Consider the following 18,596-nt stretch of genomic DNA (forward strand, 5'->3'; position numbering starts at 1 on the left):
CAAAAGTTCAAGGATGCTTGAGAGTAATTAGAGGAATTTTGATGTGGTTGCATGAGAGAGGAGTTGTTTGAAACCTTACATATTCTAAGGTTCTAGAGAAAAAGGACATTTCTTCCATAACGAAGCCCAAATATGACTCGAACTCATGACTTGTCACTTACATGTCAATTGAGCTACTGAGGGTTGTTAGAGAGTAAGTCGGAATGGGATTCGAACTAACGCCCTCTCAATTAGATGTTAACTGAGCTACCGAGGATCGACTAGAGAGTGAACTCGAGTGGGACTTGAACCCACACCCTTCTAATTTCATGTCAAGTACTGTTACCCCAACTAAACTACTTGAACTACTCGAACACACGGCCTTCTAATTTCTAATTTCATGTCAAGTACTCTTTTACCAACTGAGCAACTGAGTGGGACTCGAACCCACGCCCTCTAAATGCACATGTAGAATTCTCTTACCAACTGAGCTACCGAGGGTCGATAGAAAGTGTGGCGCAATGCTCACTTAAACCTTCTTCTCTGTACATACTCAATGCACATCTCTTATCGTTGTATATTGAACAACAGATGAACAATACTGAGCAGGACTACTTGATTATCTAACTATATGCAATACTAGGTGTGTTCCTGCATCAATTTAACAGGAAAAATCATCAAAATCCTTCAAATTTCATCTAAAATTCTTCAAAATTTATAAAAATCTGTCGGATTTCATCCAAAATCCTCCAATTTCGTCCTTATTCCATTTTATTATCAAAAAAATGCATTAATCATCTCTACAAAAAATCAAAAAGTTCAAGGGCTTTTTCCAATCCAATCCAAACTACCATTCAAAGCCCAATTCCCATGACACTCAACCCTTCATCACATACGAAATAAGCTTATGATGACAAAAAAATACTCTAAATATTCCACATGACAGTATGCTATTTCCAATGCTACAAGCAATATACCCACTAATCTCCCAAATGGCATCAAAACTGAAAAATATAATAATAATTTTCATGGTAACTTCCCATTCTGTCTCCTTCATTTTCAAATTTAAATGGAAATTACTTTTTTTTTGCTCGAAATGAAGCAAATATGGATATAAAAGAGGAAACATTTTCATCGATTTTTCGCTCTCGTTTCTCAATTTTCTCTTCAAGTTTACTTCATATTTCTTATCTATGTCTTCTTCTACTTCCAATGCCATACAACCAACTTGTGGATGATTACGAAATAGAAAATTGCATTACAAATTCTTATTTTTTTTCATCATCAAGATAGTTTTGTTGCTGGAATCTATAATCTGAATGGAATCGAATTTTCATGTCATCCTCCTACCGTGTACCAACTTAAATATCAACGATGGAGAAGAAACATCAAAAGTTTTAAGTAGTTATGGCTTTTTTTCTTGCTCTGTGTTGATATCGTTTATGAAATGTAGTTCCATAAAAAGTTATTTGGAAATGGATGTTTGGTGGTTGATGATGATGATGTTTGAAGCAGGACAGATTCTGATCTTATTCTGTATTCTGGACATATTCTGAAGACATAGTACTGTGTATAGATTGACGATGTCTCTGTTTTGGTATAGCTATCATGAGAACTCTTGGTTTTGACAGCAGGAACACGAACTAGTGCTAATTTGACTAAGATAGAAGCTTCCAGCTGTGTATTGATCTCTCAGTTTGGATCAATGTCATAATAGACAGTGAGCATGCTCACATAGTACCATTATACCATCAAGTTAGGGATGTAATATCAAGGCTAATGCTTGAATATCCAGAATGACACAACCTGACATGGTTTCGTTGGAGCAACTTCGCTTCTTTCAATTAATGAGGCGTCGTGGCTGTGTCCTAGCCGAGCAACATACCTTGTTCTTTAGAATACCATTGGGATGCCATATTAGAGGTAGTACGCAAAGTTGTCCTGATGACTAAAAGTACGGTTAGCCATATTGTGCCACCTGGATTAGAGAACACCTTGTTCTGTTCGAGTATCCTACGATAGCTTCCAGATATCACAAATGATACCAAAATGTCTCAGTCTTCAGTTTCTGATTCAACCATAGCTCGAAGTCGGATCAGATTTTGTATTGAAAAGACGACTCCATTCCATACAAAACTCGACTCTCTGGAACTGACCAAATCACAAAGAATCCAAAAAATTCATCAGAAACTCAATATTATCCCTCAATAATCCCGATACACAATCCAACACTTAATACATCTCCATCACTACAAATAATCAATATCCTTATGGAAATGTAACTTTTTTTTATCATCACAACCTGTTATTGAATCTCCTTAAATAATCAATACGTCGGGTGTCTCTTATATCTCTTATTAATTATCTTGATTGTCATGTAAATTGCTTCTTGGAAGACTTTTTTTTTTTGCTGCTGTTCCAATTTTTGAACGATTTATGAACACGAACTAGACAAAAAAAAACGCTTTCTGGTGTTGCTTCTGATATTCATCAAGATAAAGAAGGTTATTGTTGAATTGACATGAATTCAAATGTAATTTAACAGTAATTGGAAAGGAATTCTCGCAGGTTGCTTCGTTGATGTTTGGGAATTTTGTGCTCCCGATTCTTAGCTGTGCAACATGATGTAGTCGGTAGGGTAGTGTTGTTCAAACTGTATTGTGCGCCATGGCACACATGCGTGGTATGCCTATACCGAAACCTTACATTTTGTACGGTTCTGGTATACGTGTGTCTTGGAACACAGTTTGGATAGCTCTACTCTAGGGCGCAATCATGTCACCTTCCTGAAGGTTAGACGTGACGGTGTCCAGATGCATCGTGTTAGCAGGGTAACCCTCTGGATTGTCAAACCACTTCAAAAGACCAAAGGTGGTCTTTCCTTAATTATAGACGTAATTAATGAGTCACGTTGTTAATCACCAATCTTAGAATTGAGATAAAACAAGCCACTTTTGATTGCTACAATATGCTTCTTATTACCAATTTGATCTTTTATGATTTTCCTTAATGATCTTTGTTATCCCTTTTTAATTGCAACATATATATCGATTTGGCCAAAAAGAAAGATAATCGTTAATTAAGATTTGATGTTAATTTTTTATTATTTTAAAATTCTAATGCTAATGATTTTTTTATTTATTTTTTGTTTATTTTCATCTAAAAATTATTGAATTGGATATCAAAATTGCATTTGCTGTGAACTATGAATTGATTATTTTTATGATTTTTATGTTACTTTATATGCTACACTAAATGATACACACAAAAAACATATAATCATCATCATTATATTCATCATCATCAATACATGTTGTGTTGCTTATCATAACCTCAAAAAAATCAAAATACAATTTGACTAAATAGACAGGCAGATCCGACTCTTATAGAGTCGCAACAGTCCCCTCAGTGGAAGATGACAATCTTACTGCTGATGGACAGTATAGGGTAAGAAATTTCATACATACACACATACACTAACATAATACAAAACAATGCACAAAAGAAACTAACCCTAATTTTTAATTGGCATTTATGAGCAAAATTTTAAACATTATTGAGGGTAAAAAACAGGAAATTAAAGTTGTTGCTAATAGAAATGACACTCAATTGTGCGTCATTAGACAAATCTTGTGATAAAAGACGTATTTGTGCAAAGCACATGGTGCAATAAAGAATAACCTTATCAAGTTACTCACTTTTTATTGGCGGTTAAATATTTTAAAGTTGATTAAGGTACTTCAGTTAAGCGATTATCAATCTAATTACCTTTAAGATTAGTCAGCAGTTATTTTTATTTACAATTTACAAATTCCACCGCTAAATGCTGCTAAATCCAATTAAAATATTTCAATGCACGTGTTTTTTCCCGCCAAATTTGTGCCTGAAAGATGAAATCAATCGTAGCGGGAATTTTAGCATTTAATTAAATATTCTAAAGCATCTGCCAAAATCTTTCCCTCAAGTTGATGCACAAGGTTGATTAAATATTTCAATATAGTTCCCATTAATCAAAAAGTCTGAATCATTCAATTGTTTATTCATTAAGTCTCAAAGAGGTTATTGAAATTCTAACAGAAATCCTTGATGTTTACTAAACAATTCAGACGTTCTGTTGTTTAAACTTTCATTAGACTGCATTAGACATGTTTATACTTTAATATTACGGAAGATAGCTATTTGGGAGTTGAGTATTAGTGATGTAAATAAGGGAATTTGAGTTTTTCAAAGATTACTTGATTTAAAATGTTAGAATTGTGAGAAATTGACAATTTTCCTCAATCTTAGCTAGTTAGACGTCATTAGAAGCTAGACATCACAACCGAACAACCCCAAATCATCCATTCAAGCAACAACTTAAGCCTCCTGGAATTTTCTCTCAATGAATTTGAATAAATAAACGAGAATCTCACATCTCTTGACATAATAATGATTAATAATACTTTGATTCATTCACGACTTTGAATTTTATATTCCATATCAAATTTAAGTCGAGATATTTTAAAGAATTAACAAAATTGGTTACACAATTGAACAAAACTTCAATGACGTGAAATGATTTTTATTGGCAATTTTATCATTTACACAGCGCAATAATACAAAAAAAAAACTACATTTGTCCATTGAAAAATAAACACGAGGAACATGATTCTATTTTATATTATATGCAAAATTGTATTCATTGTTGGACAATGACAATAACAAAAATCATTGCAATTGACTGTGTTCATTTTATATCATTTTCTTCGATAAAAGAAGCCAACTAGATAAATAAATCATTTATAAAATCCAAAAAAAGTAAGATTGTTGACTGTTTTAATGCAAATATGAGTGAATGTAACGCAGTTGTCAGTAAATTAACTGAAATTTTTAAAATGGAAATTTTTTCCACCTCAAATTTTGTTTTTCAATTTTAGAAGAATTTACAATGTTTTATAAGAAAAAATACATCTAAATTTACTTTAAAAGATGGCAAGAGCAAGACAGAATATAAAAACTTAAGATTTAGTAGCCAGAATAGCTAAAAATTGAAAAATAAAATTTAAAAAATGGCGGATTTTAGAATGAAAGTTTAAATAGAGCTCAAAGAGCGAGAAATCCACTCAATCTAAAGGAATATTTGCACTAAAAACACATTTATTTTATTGCCCTTGTACTGTAAACAATTGTGAATGAAAAATGACGTGAATGTATGTATAAATGAATGATGTATGGAGCGACTAAATTGCAAAAAAAGAGACTGATTATAAAAACCAATGCAATTTACGCTCAAAATATAAATAAGTATTAGCTCATATTGCTTCACATATGTATTTTAATCAAAGAAATGCCAAAAATGTTAATTTTAACCAATTTGAAATTCGATATATGCTAACAAATCACAAATCATAATCTAATTTTAAGTAATTTCTGTTTTTTGCATGTAAATATTTCATAAATTTTAATTTTTATGGGTTTGATGTCTAAAGATGATATGTGTTTAATACGATTGGCCATAAACGTGAGCAGAAATAAAAATTCGAAGGTTCTGTTTTGCATTTTAAAGTATAAAAAATCCATAAAACTGCTGCTGTTGTACACTAAGGTTATTGCAATTATCTTGAGAGTATTAATGTACAACCATAATTTCAATTATGTACAATTATAGAATAATTAAATACAACCAGCAAACTTATTGATTTATTTAGCTTTTGAGTATTTAAAAATATCTCAGACATGAAAAATATGTATTAAATAAAGTTTGTCTTCTAACTTGTCGACATAATTATAGAATCGATAGAACATTGAGTTGAATTTGTGTCATGTCATGTCATGCGCAGCAAAACAGGAAAGAGCACTTTTTGATTTTTCTAACGATTTCTTGTCATTTGAACTTTTCAACGGTTTTCTGACATTCAAATATTCTGATTTGCATCTTTTTTGGCTTCAATTTTTAATCAACGGTCATAATAATTTTAAATTTTTCTGGAAAATTTTCTTTTGCATCTTTTTTTTCGCATCAGTTAGTAATCAACGGTCAAAATAAATTCAAATTCAATAAATTTTAAACATAAAACGCAGTTAACATTTCTAATTTTGTTATTTGTCAATTTTAAAGTTAAATCGTGTCTAAATCTGTCTTAAAAGTAATTATCATTGAATTAAGTCAGTGTTCTTTCGTGCAATTGCACATAAAATCGTTTTCAATTCACAAAAACTTCAAAATTTTGAATTTTAATTCAGTGACCTTAAATTTTTCATAAAATTTACAAAACTTCCGGAACATTTTCACAATTTTATCTTGTATTTCAAGTTAATTGCTCTATTTTGTGCTATAATTAATTATTTCGCGAAGAATGTTGGCATTTTTGATGCAAATCAGAAGTTTTCCTTCATCAATGATACAAAAGAAAAAGGTAAACAATAAAATATAATTAAATAAATACAACAAGGTTGACTCAAATCGTATGTAAGCACCGTATACGATTAATACGTTTTGCGATAAGATATGAAGGCAAAGAAGTCAATCTTATCACACATATATAAAAAGTCGCTTTATAATCGATTGTCTACTTTAAGTTCTATTTGTCGGCAAGTCGAATGACTATTGAAGGAACTTTCCATTATTTCTGCTCACTTACTGTATATTAAATTTGTTGGAACGGGGAAATTGATTCTCGATTACGTCAATTTACTAATAATAAATTTTTCAATTCTAATCAACCAAAATTACAGTCAAGACGCAAAATGCCGCCCAAGAAAAAGGATAATTTAGATGATTTAAAACAGGAATTGGATATCGATTTTCACAAAATTACATCTGAGGAGTTATATCAAAGGTTTCAAACACATCCTGAAAATGTAAGTTAAATGACTGCGCATACAAGTTCTGATACTCATAAATGTTCAATTTCCTCATCCACAGGGTCTGAGTCATGCAAAAGCAAAAGAGAATTTGGAACGAGATGGACCAAATGCTTTAACACCACCAAAGCAAACACCGGAATGGGTTAAATTTTGTAAGAATCTCTTCGGTGGTTTCGCTCTTCTTCTGTGGATCGGTGCAATATTATGTTTTATTGCCTATTCAATTCAAGCCAGTACGGTCGAGGAACCAGCTGACGATAATTTATATTTAGGTATTGTACTTTCTGCTGTCGTTATAGTTACTGGTATTTTCTCATATTACCAGGTAAGATGGACTTTAATTAACTTTTGGATGTACATAAATTAATTAACTAATTTTTATTGCTCTATAGGAATCAAAAAGTTCGAAAATTATGGAATCGTTCAAGAACATGGTACCCCAATTCGCTACTGTTATTCGTGAAGGTGAAAAGTTGACATTACGTGCTGAAGATTTGGTATTGGGCGATGTTGTTGAAGTTAAATTTGGTGATCGAATACCGGCCGATATTAGAATTATTGAAGCTAGAAATTTCAAGGTAAATTACCAAATTCAAATTTTAACGGAAAATAAATTAACTAATTAATATAATCAATTTTAAGGTTGACAATTCATCTTTGACTGGCGAATCTGAACCACAATCAAGAAATTTTGAATATACACATGAGAATCCATTAGAAACGAAAAATTTAGCATTTTTCTCAACGAATGCAGTTGAAGGTACAGCAAAGGGTGTCGTTATTTCATGCGGTGATCACACAGTTATGGGTAGAATTGCTGGTTTAGCATCAGGTCTTGATACAGGCGAAACACCAATTGCAAAGGAAATTCATCACTTTATTCATCTTATTACTGGTGTTGCTGTCTTTTTGGGTGTTACATTCTTCGTTATTGCCTTCATTCTCGGTTATCACTGGCTCGACGCTGTCATTTTCCTTATCGGTATTATTGTCGCAAACGTACCAGAAGGTTTATTGGCTACCGTAACTGTATGTTTAACACTTACCGCAAAACGTATGGCCTCAAAGAATTGCTTAGTTAAGAATTTGGAAGCTGTCGAAACATTAGGATCAACATCAACAATTTGCTCTGATAAAACTGGTACATTAACACAAAATCGTATGACTGTCGCACATATGTGGTTCGATAATCAAATTATTGAAGCTGATACCACTGAGGATCAATCTGGTGTTCAATATGATCGTACAAGTCCCGGATTTAGAGCATTATCACGTATTGCGACACTCTGTAATCGTGCTGAATTCAAGGGAGGTCAAGAAGGTGTACCAATTTTAAAGAAGGAAGTATCTGGTGATGCCTCAGAAGCTGCTTTATTGAAATGTATGGAACTTGCACTTGGCGATGTCATGACAATCCGTAAACGTAACAAGAAAATCACTGAGATACCATTTAATTCAACAAATAAATTCCAAGTGTCAATTCACGAGACAGAAGATGCAAGCGATCCACGTTACCTTTTGGTCATGAAGGGTGCACCAGAAAGAATTCTCGAACGATCAAGTACAATCTTTATTAACGGAAAGGAGAAATTGATGGACGAAGAGATGAAAGAGGCATTCAATAATGCATATTTGGAACTTGGTGGTCTTGGCGAGCGTGTATTAGGTTTCTGTGATGTTCTCCTTCCATCTGACAAATATCCACAAGGATTCAAATTCAATTCCGATGATGTTAATTTCCCATTAGAGAATTTACGTTTTGTTGGTCTTATGTCTATGATTGATCCACCACGTGCTGCTGTACCCGATGCCGTTGCAAAATGTCGTTCAGCTGGTATTAAAGTTATTATGGTTACTGGTGATCATCCAATTACAGCAAAAGCTATTGCTAAATCTGTCGGTATTATTTCGGAAGGCAATGAAACAATTGAAGATATTGCTCAACGCTTAAACATTCCCGTCTCGGAAGTTAATCCACGTGAAGCAAAGGCCGCTGTCGTTCATGGTGCTGAATTACGTGATTTATCATCAGATCAACTTGATGAAATTTTAAGATATCATACAGAAATTGTATTTGCTCGTACATCACCGCAACAGAAATTGATTATTGTTGAAGGTTGTCAACGTATGGGAGCTATTGTTGCTGTAACTGGTGATGGTGTTAATGATTCACCTGCATTGAAAAAGGCTGATATTGGTGTTGCTATGGGTATCGCTGGTTCTGATGTATCTAAACAAGTAAGTTCCTTTTTATTGCTTTTTTTGAGTATATTCCTTTTATGCTTATTTTGAGAATATTATTCGACTCAAGGTTAAAGTGAATGAAAATGTATTTTAATGATGATTTCTGAATAATTTTGTGCTCGCTAGGGAGAAACTTTTTTTTTGTGAATGGAAGATGCTTTTGTGCTTCCATTTTGATGGAAATTGAAGGGCGCATGCGTAAAAGTTGATTTTTTATGCAATTTACGTACGTAATAAAGAAATTGAATTCTAAAAGGACGTACGTGAAAAGCTTACGTATTTTGAATATTACGTACGCAAAAAAGTTACGTAACATGGCAAATACATGCGTAAAAGTTAAAAGTAAGACAAAAATTACGTACGCAAAATGACAATTACGTACGTAAAAAGCTTACGTAAGACAAAAGTTACGTACCTTAAAAAAGCTTACGTAACTTGAACATTACGTACGTAAAAGCTTACGTAACATGAAGATTACGTACGTAAAAAGCTTACGTAATATGAAAAATACGTACGTAAAAAGCTTGTGTAACTTGAATATTACGTACGTAAAAAGCTTACGTAAATTGAAAATTACGTACGTAAAACTTAAACGTAGACCTGAAAAACCTTAAAAAACTCCATTTTAAATTAAAATAAAACACAAATAATTTTCAAATTTACTCAAAAATCAAGGCATTATAATGCATTTTATTCCACACATCCACTTTGACCTTCCAACAACATTTTCTTTTTTTCTCTTTTATCGATTTTTTCCATCCATACTAAAAAATTTTCTTACATCTTACGTAACACATTACAGGCTGCTGACATGATTCTGTTGGATGATAATTTCGCGTCAATCGTTACTGGTGTCGAAGAAGGACGTTTGATTTTCGATAATTTAAAGAAATCAATTGCCTATACACTTACATCAAATATTCCTGAAATTTCACCATTCTTGGCTTTCATCTTGTGCGATATTCCATTACCATTGGGAACAGTCACAATCTTGTGTATCGATTTGGGAACTGACATGGTAAGTACATTTATGTCTAATTATAAATCGTCTAACGTTAATCCTTATATAATTTATTTCTTTAATTACGATAAACGTCATAAGGACGTTAATTATATTTTAATAATTTACGTATATCAATTTTTAAAATTAAAATTGAAATTTTTTAACGATAAAATAAGTTGAAGAAAAAAAAAAGAAAATTTTATTGGCTTTTGTACCGAAAAAAATGATAATTATTATAAATTATATATGAAAAAATATACCAGAATAAGTACTATAATCAAAAAAGGTCAACGATGATGATGATAATGATTATTATCATATAAAAAAATACAAAAAAAAAACTTACTTACATATAATCCTATATTACATGATAGTAACTTTATTGTCTAAATGCCAAATCGATAATTTAGGTGCCAGCGATTTCACTAGCATACGAAAAAGCTGAATCAGATATTATGAAAAGACGACCACGAAATCCATACGCGGATAAATTAGTAAATGAGAGGTAAAAAAAAAAAAAAACGTTTTTCCGCGCCTAAAAACCAGTCACGAATGCCAATAAACCAAAATATACCGAAAAAAAAATCCTTTTTTTTATATACATATTTAATTCTGCTACTATAAAAGTTTTTACTTCTCTCTTTTTTCTACATTTTTTTAATACTTAATATTGTATTTATCCTCTTGTAATTTGGCATTCGAATGGAATGTAATATAAAAAAAATACGTTACGAAAATGGAACAAAAAAAAATCGTCAGAAAGAAAAAACGACGAAAAAATATGATTATGTAATAATGATGGATGATGAAAATTTAGTCAATTGGATTCAAATATGACCGAGTGGTGCACAGCTGCTGAGACTATAATGTGGCTTTGTGAAGTGGTATTGAGGCTTGATTCTTGAGTTTTTCTTTTTTTGGGGATGGGGAAGGAAAATTGGGGATTAATTGCTCATTGAATGTGAATTTATTTCATATAATTGAATCTACAAAAACCGTTAAGTTCTAAAATTTTCAAAAACGTCTAAAAACTCAAAATTTACAAAAATCGGTAAAAATTCAAAATCTACAAAAATCGTTAAATTTTAAATTATTCAAAACGGCCAAACATTCAAATATTATAAAAACTGTTGGAAATTTCGAATTTTACAAAATGGTTCAGTTTTTGAATTTTACAAAATCGTTAGAATTTAAATTTTACAAAAACGGTTAAAAATTCAAATTTTACAATACCGTTAAAAATTCCAAGCTTTACTAAAACCGCTAAAATTACAAAATTCGTTAAAAAAAATTTCAAATTCTACAAAAAACCGTTAAAAATCTCAAATTCTTCTAGACCGCCAATTCCAATTAAATCTTCCATTAGGCCTAAGTCTCAATTAATTTTCGATTTTTTCTATACGATTAATTGATTTCACTTTATATTTATCTATACATAACAAGTTTATTGCCTGCTTGACAAGGCACGAACATCAATTAAATCGGATTTTTTTATTGATGTCATTTTTTTTTCGGTTACCATAAACAGTCTTTAATTAGTGGTTGCATGGAATTTGATACGTATATCCACGTTGTTGATGTATGACCCAGATATAGTTCAAGTCATCGCATGATGTATATTATCTACATAGACAATATTCAATGACTTTTTTGTGATGACTGAACACAAAAATTTTTTTATCATTAATTAATGGGTAATTTGGGATCCTCGGTGTGTGGATATAGACAGTAATGCTCTAAGGATTAATATCCACAAAATTTATTGAAATTTGTGTCCACAATGACCACTATTTATGGCATTGTACAGCTTGTCTGCATCACTCGGCTCATCCTACAATTGGAATAAGAATTTATATTACATTGCTTATTTTATATAAATATTTTTGAAGAACTATCTCTCTCTATTGCTCTTCAAATAATATTGCTAAATATTTATTCTTCTTCACATAATTTTTATTTTAATTTATTTTATTTATCTTCACTTTACGCATTTTTTAAGTCTATTCTGTAAGACAGTATAATTATCCATGGAGTTTGTGACAGAAGAAGAGTTTGCTAGGACTTTTTTAATTCAATTTTTTTATATTTATTTAAATTTCCTTTATCATCAAGTAAAAATAGATCATTTTTAATCGTATTTTAGTTATTTTCAACTTAATTCGTAGCACAAATAGAATCAGAATCTGCGAACTAAAGCGTGCAGGAAAGATCGACAAATTTTATGATTTTTTTGAGGTTACGTCGAACTTAATTTTGAGGTTATGACAAACTTAACATCAAATATCTCAAAAAATAGATTCAGAATCTGTGTATTAAAGCGTGCAGGAAAGATCGACAAATTTAAAATCCTTATTTTTTACCTTTTTTGAGGTTATGTCAACTTAATTTTGAGGTTATGTCAAACTTAACCTCAATTTTTCCTTTAATTTTTAAGTTAATTTTCTTTTTAAATATTATTATTAATTTAATTTAACGACCACCAGGTTCCAGCTATTTCATTAGCCTATGAACATGCTGAAGCTGACATTATGAAAAGACCTCCTCGAGATCCTTTCAACGATAAATTAGTGAATCAAAGGTTTTATGCTTTATTTTATATATTTTATTTTAAGTTTTTTTTATTGCATTTTAATTAATATATCCGATCTTTTCCAATGCAAGCCAAATAATAACAACGATTGAAGACTAAAACTGTATTTTTGCATTTAAATATTTTTAATTTTATGTCTTCTTTGTGGATGCACAAAAAAATTGATAAAAACATATGGAATTGAAGTGTTTAACAAATATAAATAATAATAATAATAATAATTTTATGCTAAGACAAAAAAATATGCACGGTTATATGTATTTGTTCCATCCATCCTTATATTCCACGATTCAGGCAACAATATACGAAACTAACAAACTCTGTCGACATTTTTTTATTATAATTTCATATAATGGAAAAATTATTCAATTTTCTAACCGAAATAGATATGATAAGCCAACGAACATTGTTGTCATAATTCCATTTTATCATCATTGAGTATGCAATCTTGTATGAGAATCATTTGCTTGAAAAAATTTAAAAAAAAATTATTCATATAAAAATATAAATTGGACGACTCTTGATGATGCCTAACAACTATCCATTTTCATATTCTACGAGATGTGGGGTCTGTTCAGTTATTAGGTGATGTGAGGAATGTGATGAATTGACTTTTAAAGTTCGAGCTCATCCTCTCCTTTCCTATGAGCGTTACGTAATGAGTTCTACGTTTTTAAGAGTGTTACGTAACATATGCTCTCAATTTAAGATTGTAACAGGTTCTTTCCTTCCCCATCCGTCCTTCCTATGAGCGATACTGCATCTAAGAGCGTAACGCAACAAGTGCTCCTATTTAAGAGCGTTACGTAATCAGTATCGCTCCTTCTATGAGCGTTACGTAATCAGTACCGCTCCTTCTATGAGCGTTACGTAATCAGTATCGCTTCTTTTATGAGCGTTACGTAATCTGTACGGCTCCTTCTATGAGCGTTACATATTCAGTGCCGCTCCTTCTATGCGCGTTCCTTAATCAATACGGCTCCTTCTATGAGCGTTACATAATCAGTTCCTCTCCTTATATGAGCGCTACGTAATCAGTACCGCTCATAGATGAGCGTTACGTAATAAGTACACTTTCTACTCGAACGTTTCCTCGTATGAGCGATACTGCTCCTCATCTAAGAGCGTTTCCTAATAGGCGCTACCAAGGCGCCGAAGGGCGTTACGTATTGGTACCCTTTGTCAAAGAACCTAACCTTCCCACCCCCACCTATTCCTTACATAACACCATTATACGTAATAACTGAACGACCCCTCCAAAAGCGAATGAATGAAATTATATTTGTCATATTTACTTACTTTATACTCAACGAAAAACAAATAATAATAAGATTAGATTGAAGAATGTCACATGTTTCCATCATTATTATGAATTTTTTATTATTTTTATCTCATTCATTGTCAATTATTTTCGTATGAAATTTTTCTTCCTTCTTTATTTTATTTTTATTTAAATTCTTTTACTTCTTTATATCCCAAAATTTTCTTCTTTCCAACTTTGATTTGATTATGATTTTTTCTTCTTATTTTTATATCTCCTATGAAAAGTATGTCATCTATATTATCCATCTTCAACATTCTTTCACATAATTTATATACACAACACAACATAGAGGTTCCAATGTCTCATGCTTGTTAGGGATAAATCAGGAAATAGTTCCCTGTAATTTACATAGTAAAACTAGCTTTAATGAATTCTATTATTATGAACTGAATAAGTAATGAAATTTACTTAGTTTTCTCTCAAAATAGAACTCCATTTGCGTAGTTTCTATTCATAGAATTTCATTTCATGTGGTTACTTTTATTAATCAAAGAAAATAACTATCAATTTATATGAATTACTAAACAGTTTTTTTTTCGTATTAATGGAAGTTGTTTGAGGAGGATTAGAGAAGCTATTTTGATTAGATTCTTAAAATTCAAGGCTTCTTTTATAGTTATAGACTACATAGCTGAACTATGGTGCTACTATATCCTGACTTATATTCATATTATAAAGATTGGAAACATCTAGACGACTAAATTTGAACTTACCATACAATATTCAAGTTGTTTTCAAGATCTAGTTAGCTTAAATTGGAAGAATCTGATAGGTTCTTACTTTGATGACCGTGCCGATCAAATGTGATTCATTTCCTTCCTCAGATGGCACCTTACGTTTGCTCTATCGCAGGATTCCATCTACCTCCATCAGATGGCGTCTTAAGCTGGTTCTTTTGCTGGTTTACGTCTATCTATTTTCAATAAGAAGTTCAATACTGTCTCTATCGATAGCTTGATTCCAAGAGTTAATTGGTTATCCACGGGCTCTTTTACCATTTAGAAAGATATTTTTGAAATAGGATAGGATCTAAGGTATATCAATATAAGGTTGGGAGTTACTAGGTACATTGGTAAGACCTAGTCTATATTGATAAACCTATTTTAACAGTATTGAAGAATTCTTTTGAAGGAGATTTGCAGTCCTTATCACTGATAGAATCTATAGAACCTTACTATAACAGCAAAATATCATGCTGCCTAGAGTTTCCTCAAATCAGATATACCAGATGAGCATGCTCGTCTTGTATACCTAAAAATAAAATTCATAGTTGTATCATTTCTTCTAAAGATCTCATTCTAATTACACAAAGAGCCAATAAGAACTGCAATAGTAAGCAGGCTTCCAATAAGAAACTTAATTTTTCTAACTAGAATTTCCCAGAGATCGAACCAGAATCAGTAGGTCTATATTTTAATCACTACGCCATTCCTGATTTTGGACTTCCTATAAGAAATTTATGCTTTTACCGATTAGACTTTCCATGAGATTGAACCATGATTTGTAGGCCGACAATCTAATTACTACGCTACTGTTGCTTATTTTTAGCTTCCTATAAGAAATTTCTGAATTCATTAAGAATTTTTGCAATATTTTACCTTAAAAAAATTGCCTAAAAAATCCCTTAATTGAGACCATCACAACTTGGAACCTCTACAGCACAGAAAGTCTATATATTTATTTATTTTCCTCTTTAATTACATGTATCACAAAAATGTTTCACAAAAAAGCAAAAAAAAAGTTGTTTTTATTACAATTTATTTTCCTCTTTTTATCTATGTTAGTAGATTTTTTATCTTGTTTCTAGATGGCAGTAGAATAATTTTTTAAAAACATATCTTTACCTTAAAAAATAATCATAATGATTTGTCATTAGAAGAATGTTGTTGAAAGAAGAAAAATCATCGAATTATGAGTAAAAAAAGAAGAAAATTTCATGCGAAACTTCTGCGCTGTTATGCGTAAAAGTTGATAAAAAATGACAAATTATGTACAAAACTCATCAAAAGAAGAGAAAAAAAAAATCGAAAAAATAGACCTGGAAAGGAGATGGTGGAGAATTGGGGGAGAGTCCAGCTCCAGGACGACTTGAGTATGGTTTGAGGTTGAATTTGAGGTCAAATTCTACTTGGAGCCATAGCCAAGCTAGTCTGGAGCCAGATAATCATTCAATTCTACGCGATATACCTCCCAGGTGCTCAATTGACGTAAACGATTCATTGCTTTAGTATCAGCACCGTGATTTAGACGATTTGGAGAAACGTAAATAATTTACTGCATCTATCTAGAGTTGGCACATCATTATTCGATATTTTGGTGTAGTTAAATCATGTTGTAGTGTGAAAAACAATCACAACGATTGCCAACTCTGGAATTCATCATTCAAATAACATCAAAAAATATAATTCGAAAATCAAATTTTATTGCAAAATTTGCGATGTGAAAAAAAAACGAATTTTTTCCTTATTATTTGCAAATCAACAAGAATTTTTTTTTTTATGTCCTTTAGTTAATGACCTTTATTTTGAACAAACATAATTTAGATAAATTACACTAAAAACATACCCAAAAATTAAGCTATTAAACAAAAACCAAAATTTTAAACCAAACTACCAAAAATTTGTTTTCACAAACCAATTCTGTAGGTTCCAGCCATTTCCTTAGCTTATGAAGAAGCCGAATCTGATATTATGAAAAGACAACCAAGGAATCCATTCACTGATAAATTGGTTAATGAGAGGTAAAACAAAACAAAATTTGACACAAAAACAAAAAAAGCTTAAGCAAAATTAACAAAAAATTAAAAGATTCAAAATTTCACACAAATTTTTTAATACAGAAACAAAATTTTATACATACTATTTTTGCAAAATTACCTATTCTCAGCGGGGAAATCATTAGTTTTATTTCTATTTTTTTGTTAATTAATTAATTTGTCTTTTTTTATCTTTCTAATTTAATTAAATTGCTCTAAATTTATCGTTTTTAATTGGCAAATAACAAAAAAAATGTAATTAATTTCGAAAGAAAGAAGTTGCTTTCAATGATAAAACTCATTAAAAGAGTTTCTAATCTTAAATCAATCAATTAATGTGTGAGATTCTAATTTGAATTTGGTGTGGAGCTATTTTCACGACAATTGAGGTGCACAAATGGCTTATATGCTTTAATGTAGAGATTGAAATTGATTCTAATTTTGTATGGAGTTGAGTCGATCTAAATTGACTTTTCCATACAAAATTCAAGACTAATTTGAGGTCTGCTTTAATCACAATTTACTGCTTATTTTCAAAAATTAGCTTTTTGAGCAAATTTTAAGCTTAAATTCAATAATTTTCAAAAAAAAACAACACAATTTCTTTGATGCAATTAAGATATTATATTGTAGGATTCGAACCGTAAACGTCTCAGTAACAATTGAAGACTTTTTTACTAATCAGTTTTCTAAACCATTTTGACTGTATTTCAAGTTTTGGCTAAAAGCCGTCTTAAATGATGCTTTCAATGTTGATTTCCTTTAAAGATTTGAATTAAAAATGAGATATATTTTGAGATATTTCTATGCTTTTTTGAGCTGTTGCTCATGCAGAGTAGCAGAGCTCGAAGTTGTCGACCTGATGTTTATATTCATGCATCCAAAATGTTGTGTATTTATTATATTGATATTCCTAAGGAATTAATCCTTGGATTAATGTTTCTAAAGAAAATCAATAGAAAACCTACGGAACATTTAGGTTACATGGCTATAAAATCAATTTTTGTCTAACAAAATCCGACTCAACTTAGAGCTCAAGCTACAAGTACACGAAACTACATTGTCAAATCGAGTTTTGTCAACCTCAAACTCAATTCAACTCAAAATTCATATTAATTAAATGAGAATATCTTTCACAAAAATATGAAATCGCAACAATCATAATCTAATGATCTCGATGAAAAAACTACATTTAAAAATGGTTTATTTAATCTATCACAAAATTAAACGATTGCCAGATTTTTCAAACATCAACAAAGTTTCATCAATTGAACTTGAAATAATCTCTCAGCACTCAATTCAAATACGCGAAGCGTTGAATGAGTTTGCATATATTCAAATTCGACCTTAATTGTTACGAGTTTACACCTAGAATTCGCAAGTCACACCTTTATGCCGCTCCACATTTGGTATATCCAAAGCTGATTCTTTCGTTCGAAATTTATTTTTTTACATTTTTATTATCGCTAAAAATTTACGTTAATTTTGAGAAAAAGGTTTTTAGTTCTTCTACTTTTTTGTATTAATTGGAACAAACTTTATTTGAAAAAATTTTATAAACGTTGTCTTTTTTGATACATAAAAATACGGTGTGTGGTTAACTCTATCTTTATATACAAGCTTATTAAAAATTTATTTGTAACAAAATTTTTTATATAATCTAAACAAGATGAGGATTGATTGATACGAACCAAAAAAGTATAAAAAAAATTAATTATGATTTTTATCAACATCCCTCATTCATCCGTAGTGTATATCCTGTAGTGTAGCTTTCTATCCTTTCCTATTTGTATATTTTTGATGTAGAAGTGTTTTTTTTTATGATGAGAATTTTTTTTTTTGCTTTTTTTTCTAT

At 30.8% G+C, this 18,596-nt stretch overlaps 1 protein-coding gene across 9 annotated transcripts in view; it reads left to right on the forward strand.

Annotated features, from left to right (window-relative positions):
* The window catches only part of LOC139097151 (sodium/potassium-transporting ATPase subunit alpha), a 71,796-nt gene that overhangs the window by 39,590 nt on the left and 13,610 nt on the right, over positions 1 to 18,596 (forward strand). For 4 of the 9 annotated variants that reach the window (XM_070648934.1, XM_070648935.1, XM_070648932.1 and 1 more), the window contains 6 exons: positions 6,694 to 6,819; positions 6,884 to 7,150; positions 7,218 to 7,403; positions 7,468 to 9,063; positions 9,872 to 10,087; positions 16,632 to 16,726. In XM_070648934.1, the coding sequence (XP_070505035.1) occupies positions 6,706 to 6,819; positions 6,884 to 7,150; positions 7,218 to 7,403; positions 7,468 to 9,063; positions 9,872 to 10,087; positions 16,632 to 16,726 (2,474 nt within the window). In that variant the 5' untranslated portion in view covers positions 6,694 to 6,705. Of the gene's footprint in view, positions 1 to 3,345; positions 3,427 to 6,693; positions 6,820 to 6,883; positions 7,151 to 7,217; positions 7,404 to 7,467; positions 9,064 to 9,871; positions 10,088 to 12,555; positions 12,651 to 16,631; positions 16,727 to 18,596 lie in introns of all 9 variants that reach the window. The other 5 variants (XM_070648931.1, XM_070648927.1, XM_070648929.1 and 2 more) reach the window with 3 other exon arrangements.

The sequence above is a fragment of the Chironomus tepperi genome, unplaced genomic scaffold (assembly GCF_022539635.2).
Source record: "Chironomus tepperi strain 1889 unplaced genomic scaffold, CSIRO-AGI_Ctep_v1 contig_414, whole genome shotgun sequence".
NCBI lineage: Eukaryota > Metazoa > Arthropoda > Insecta > Diptera > Chironomidae > Chironomus > Chironomus tepperi.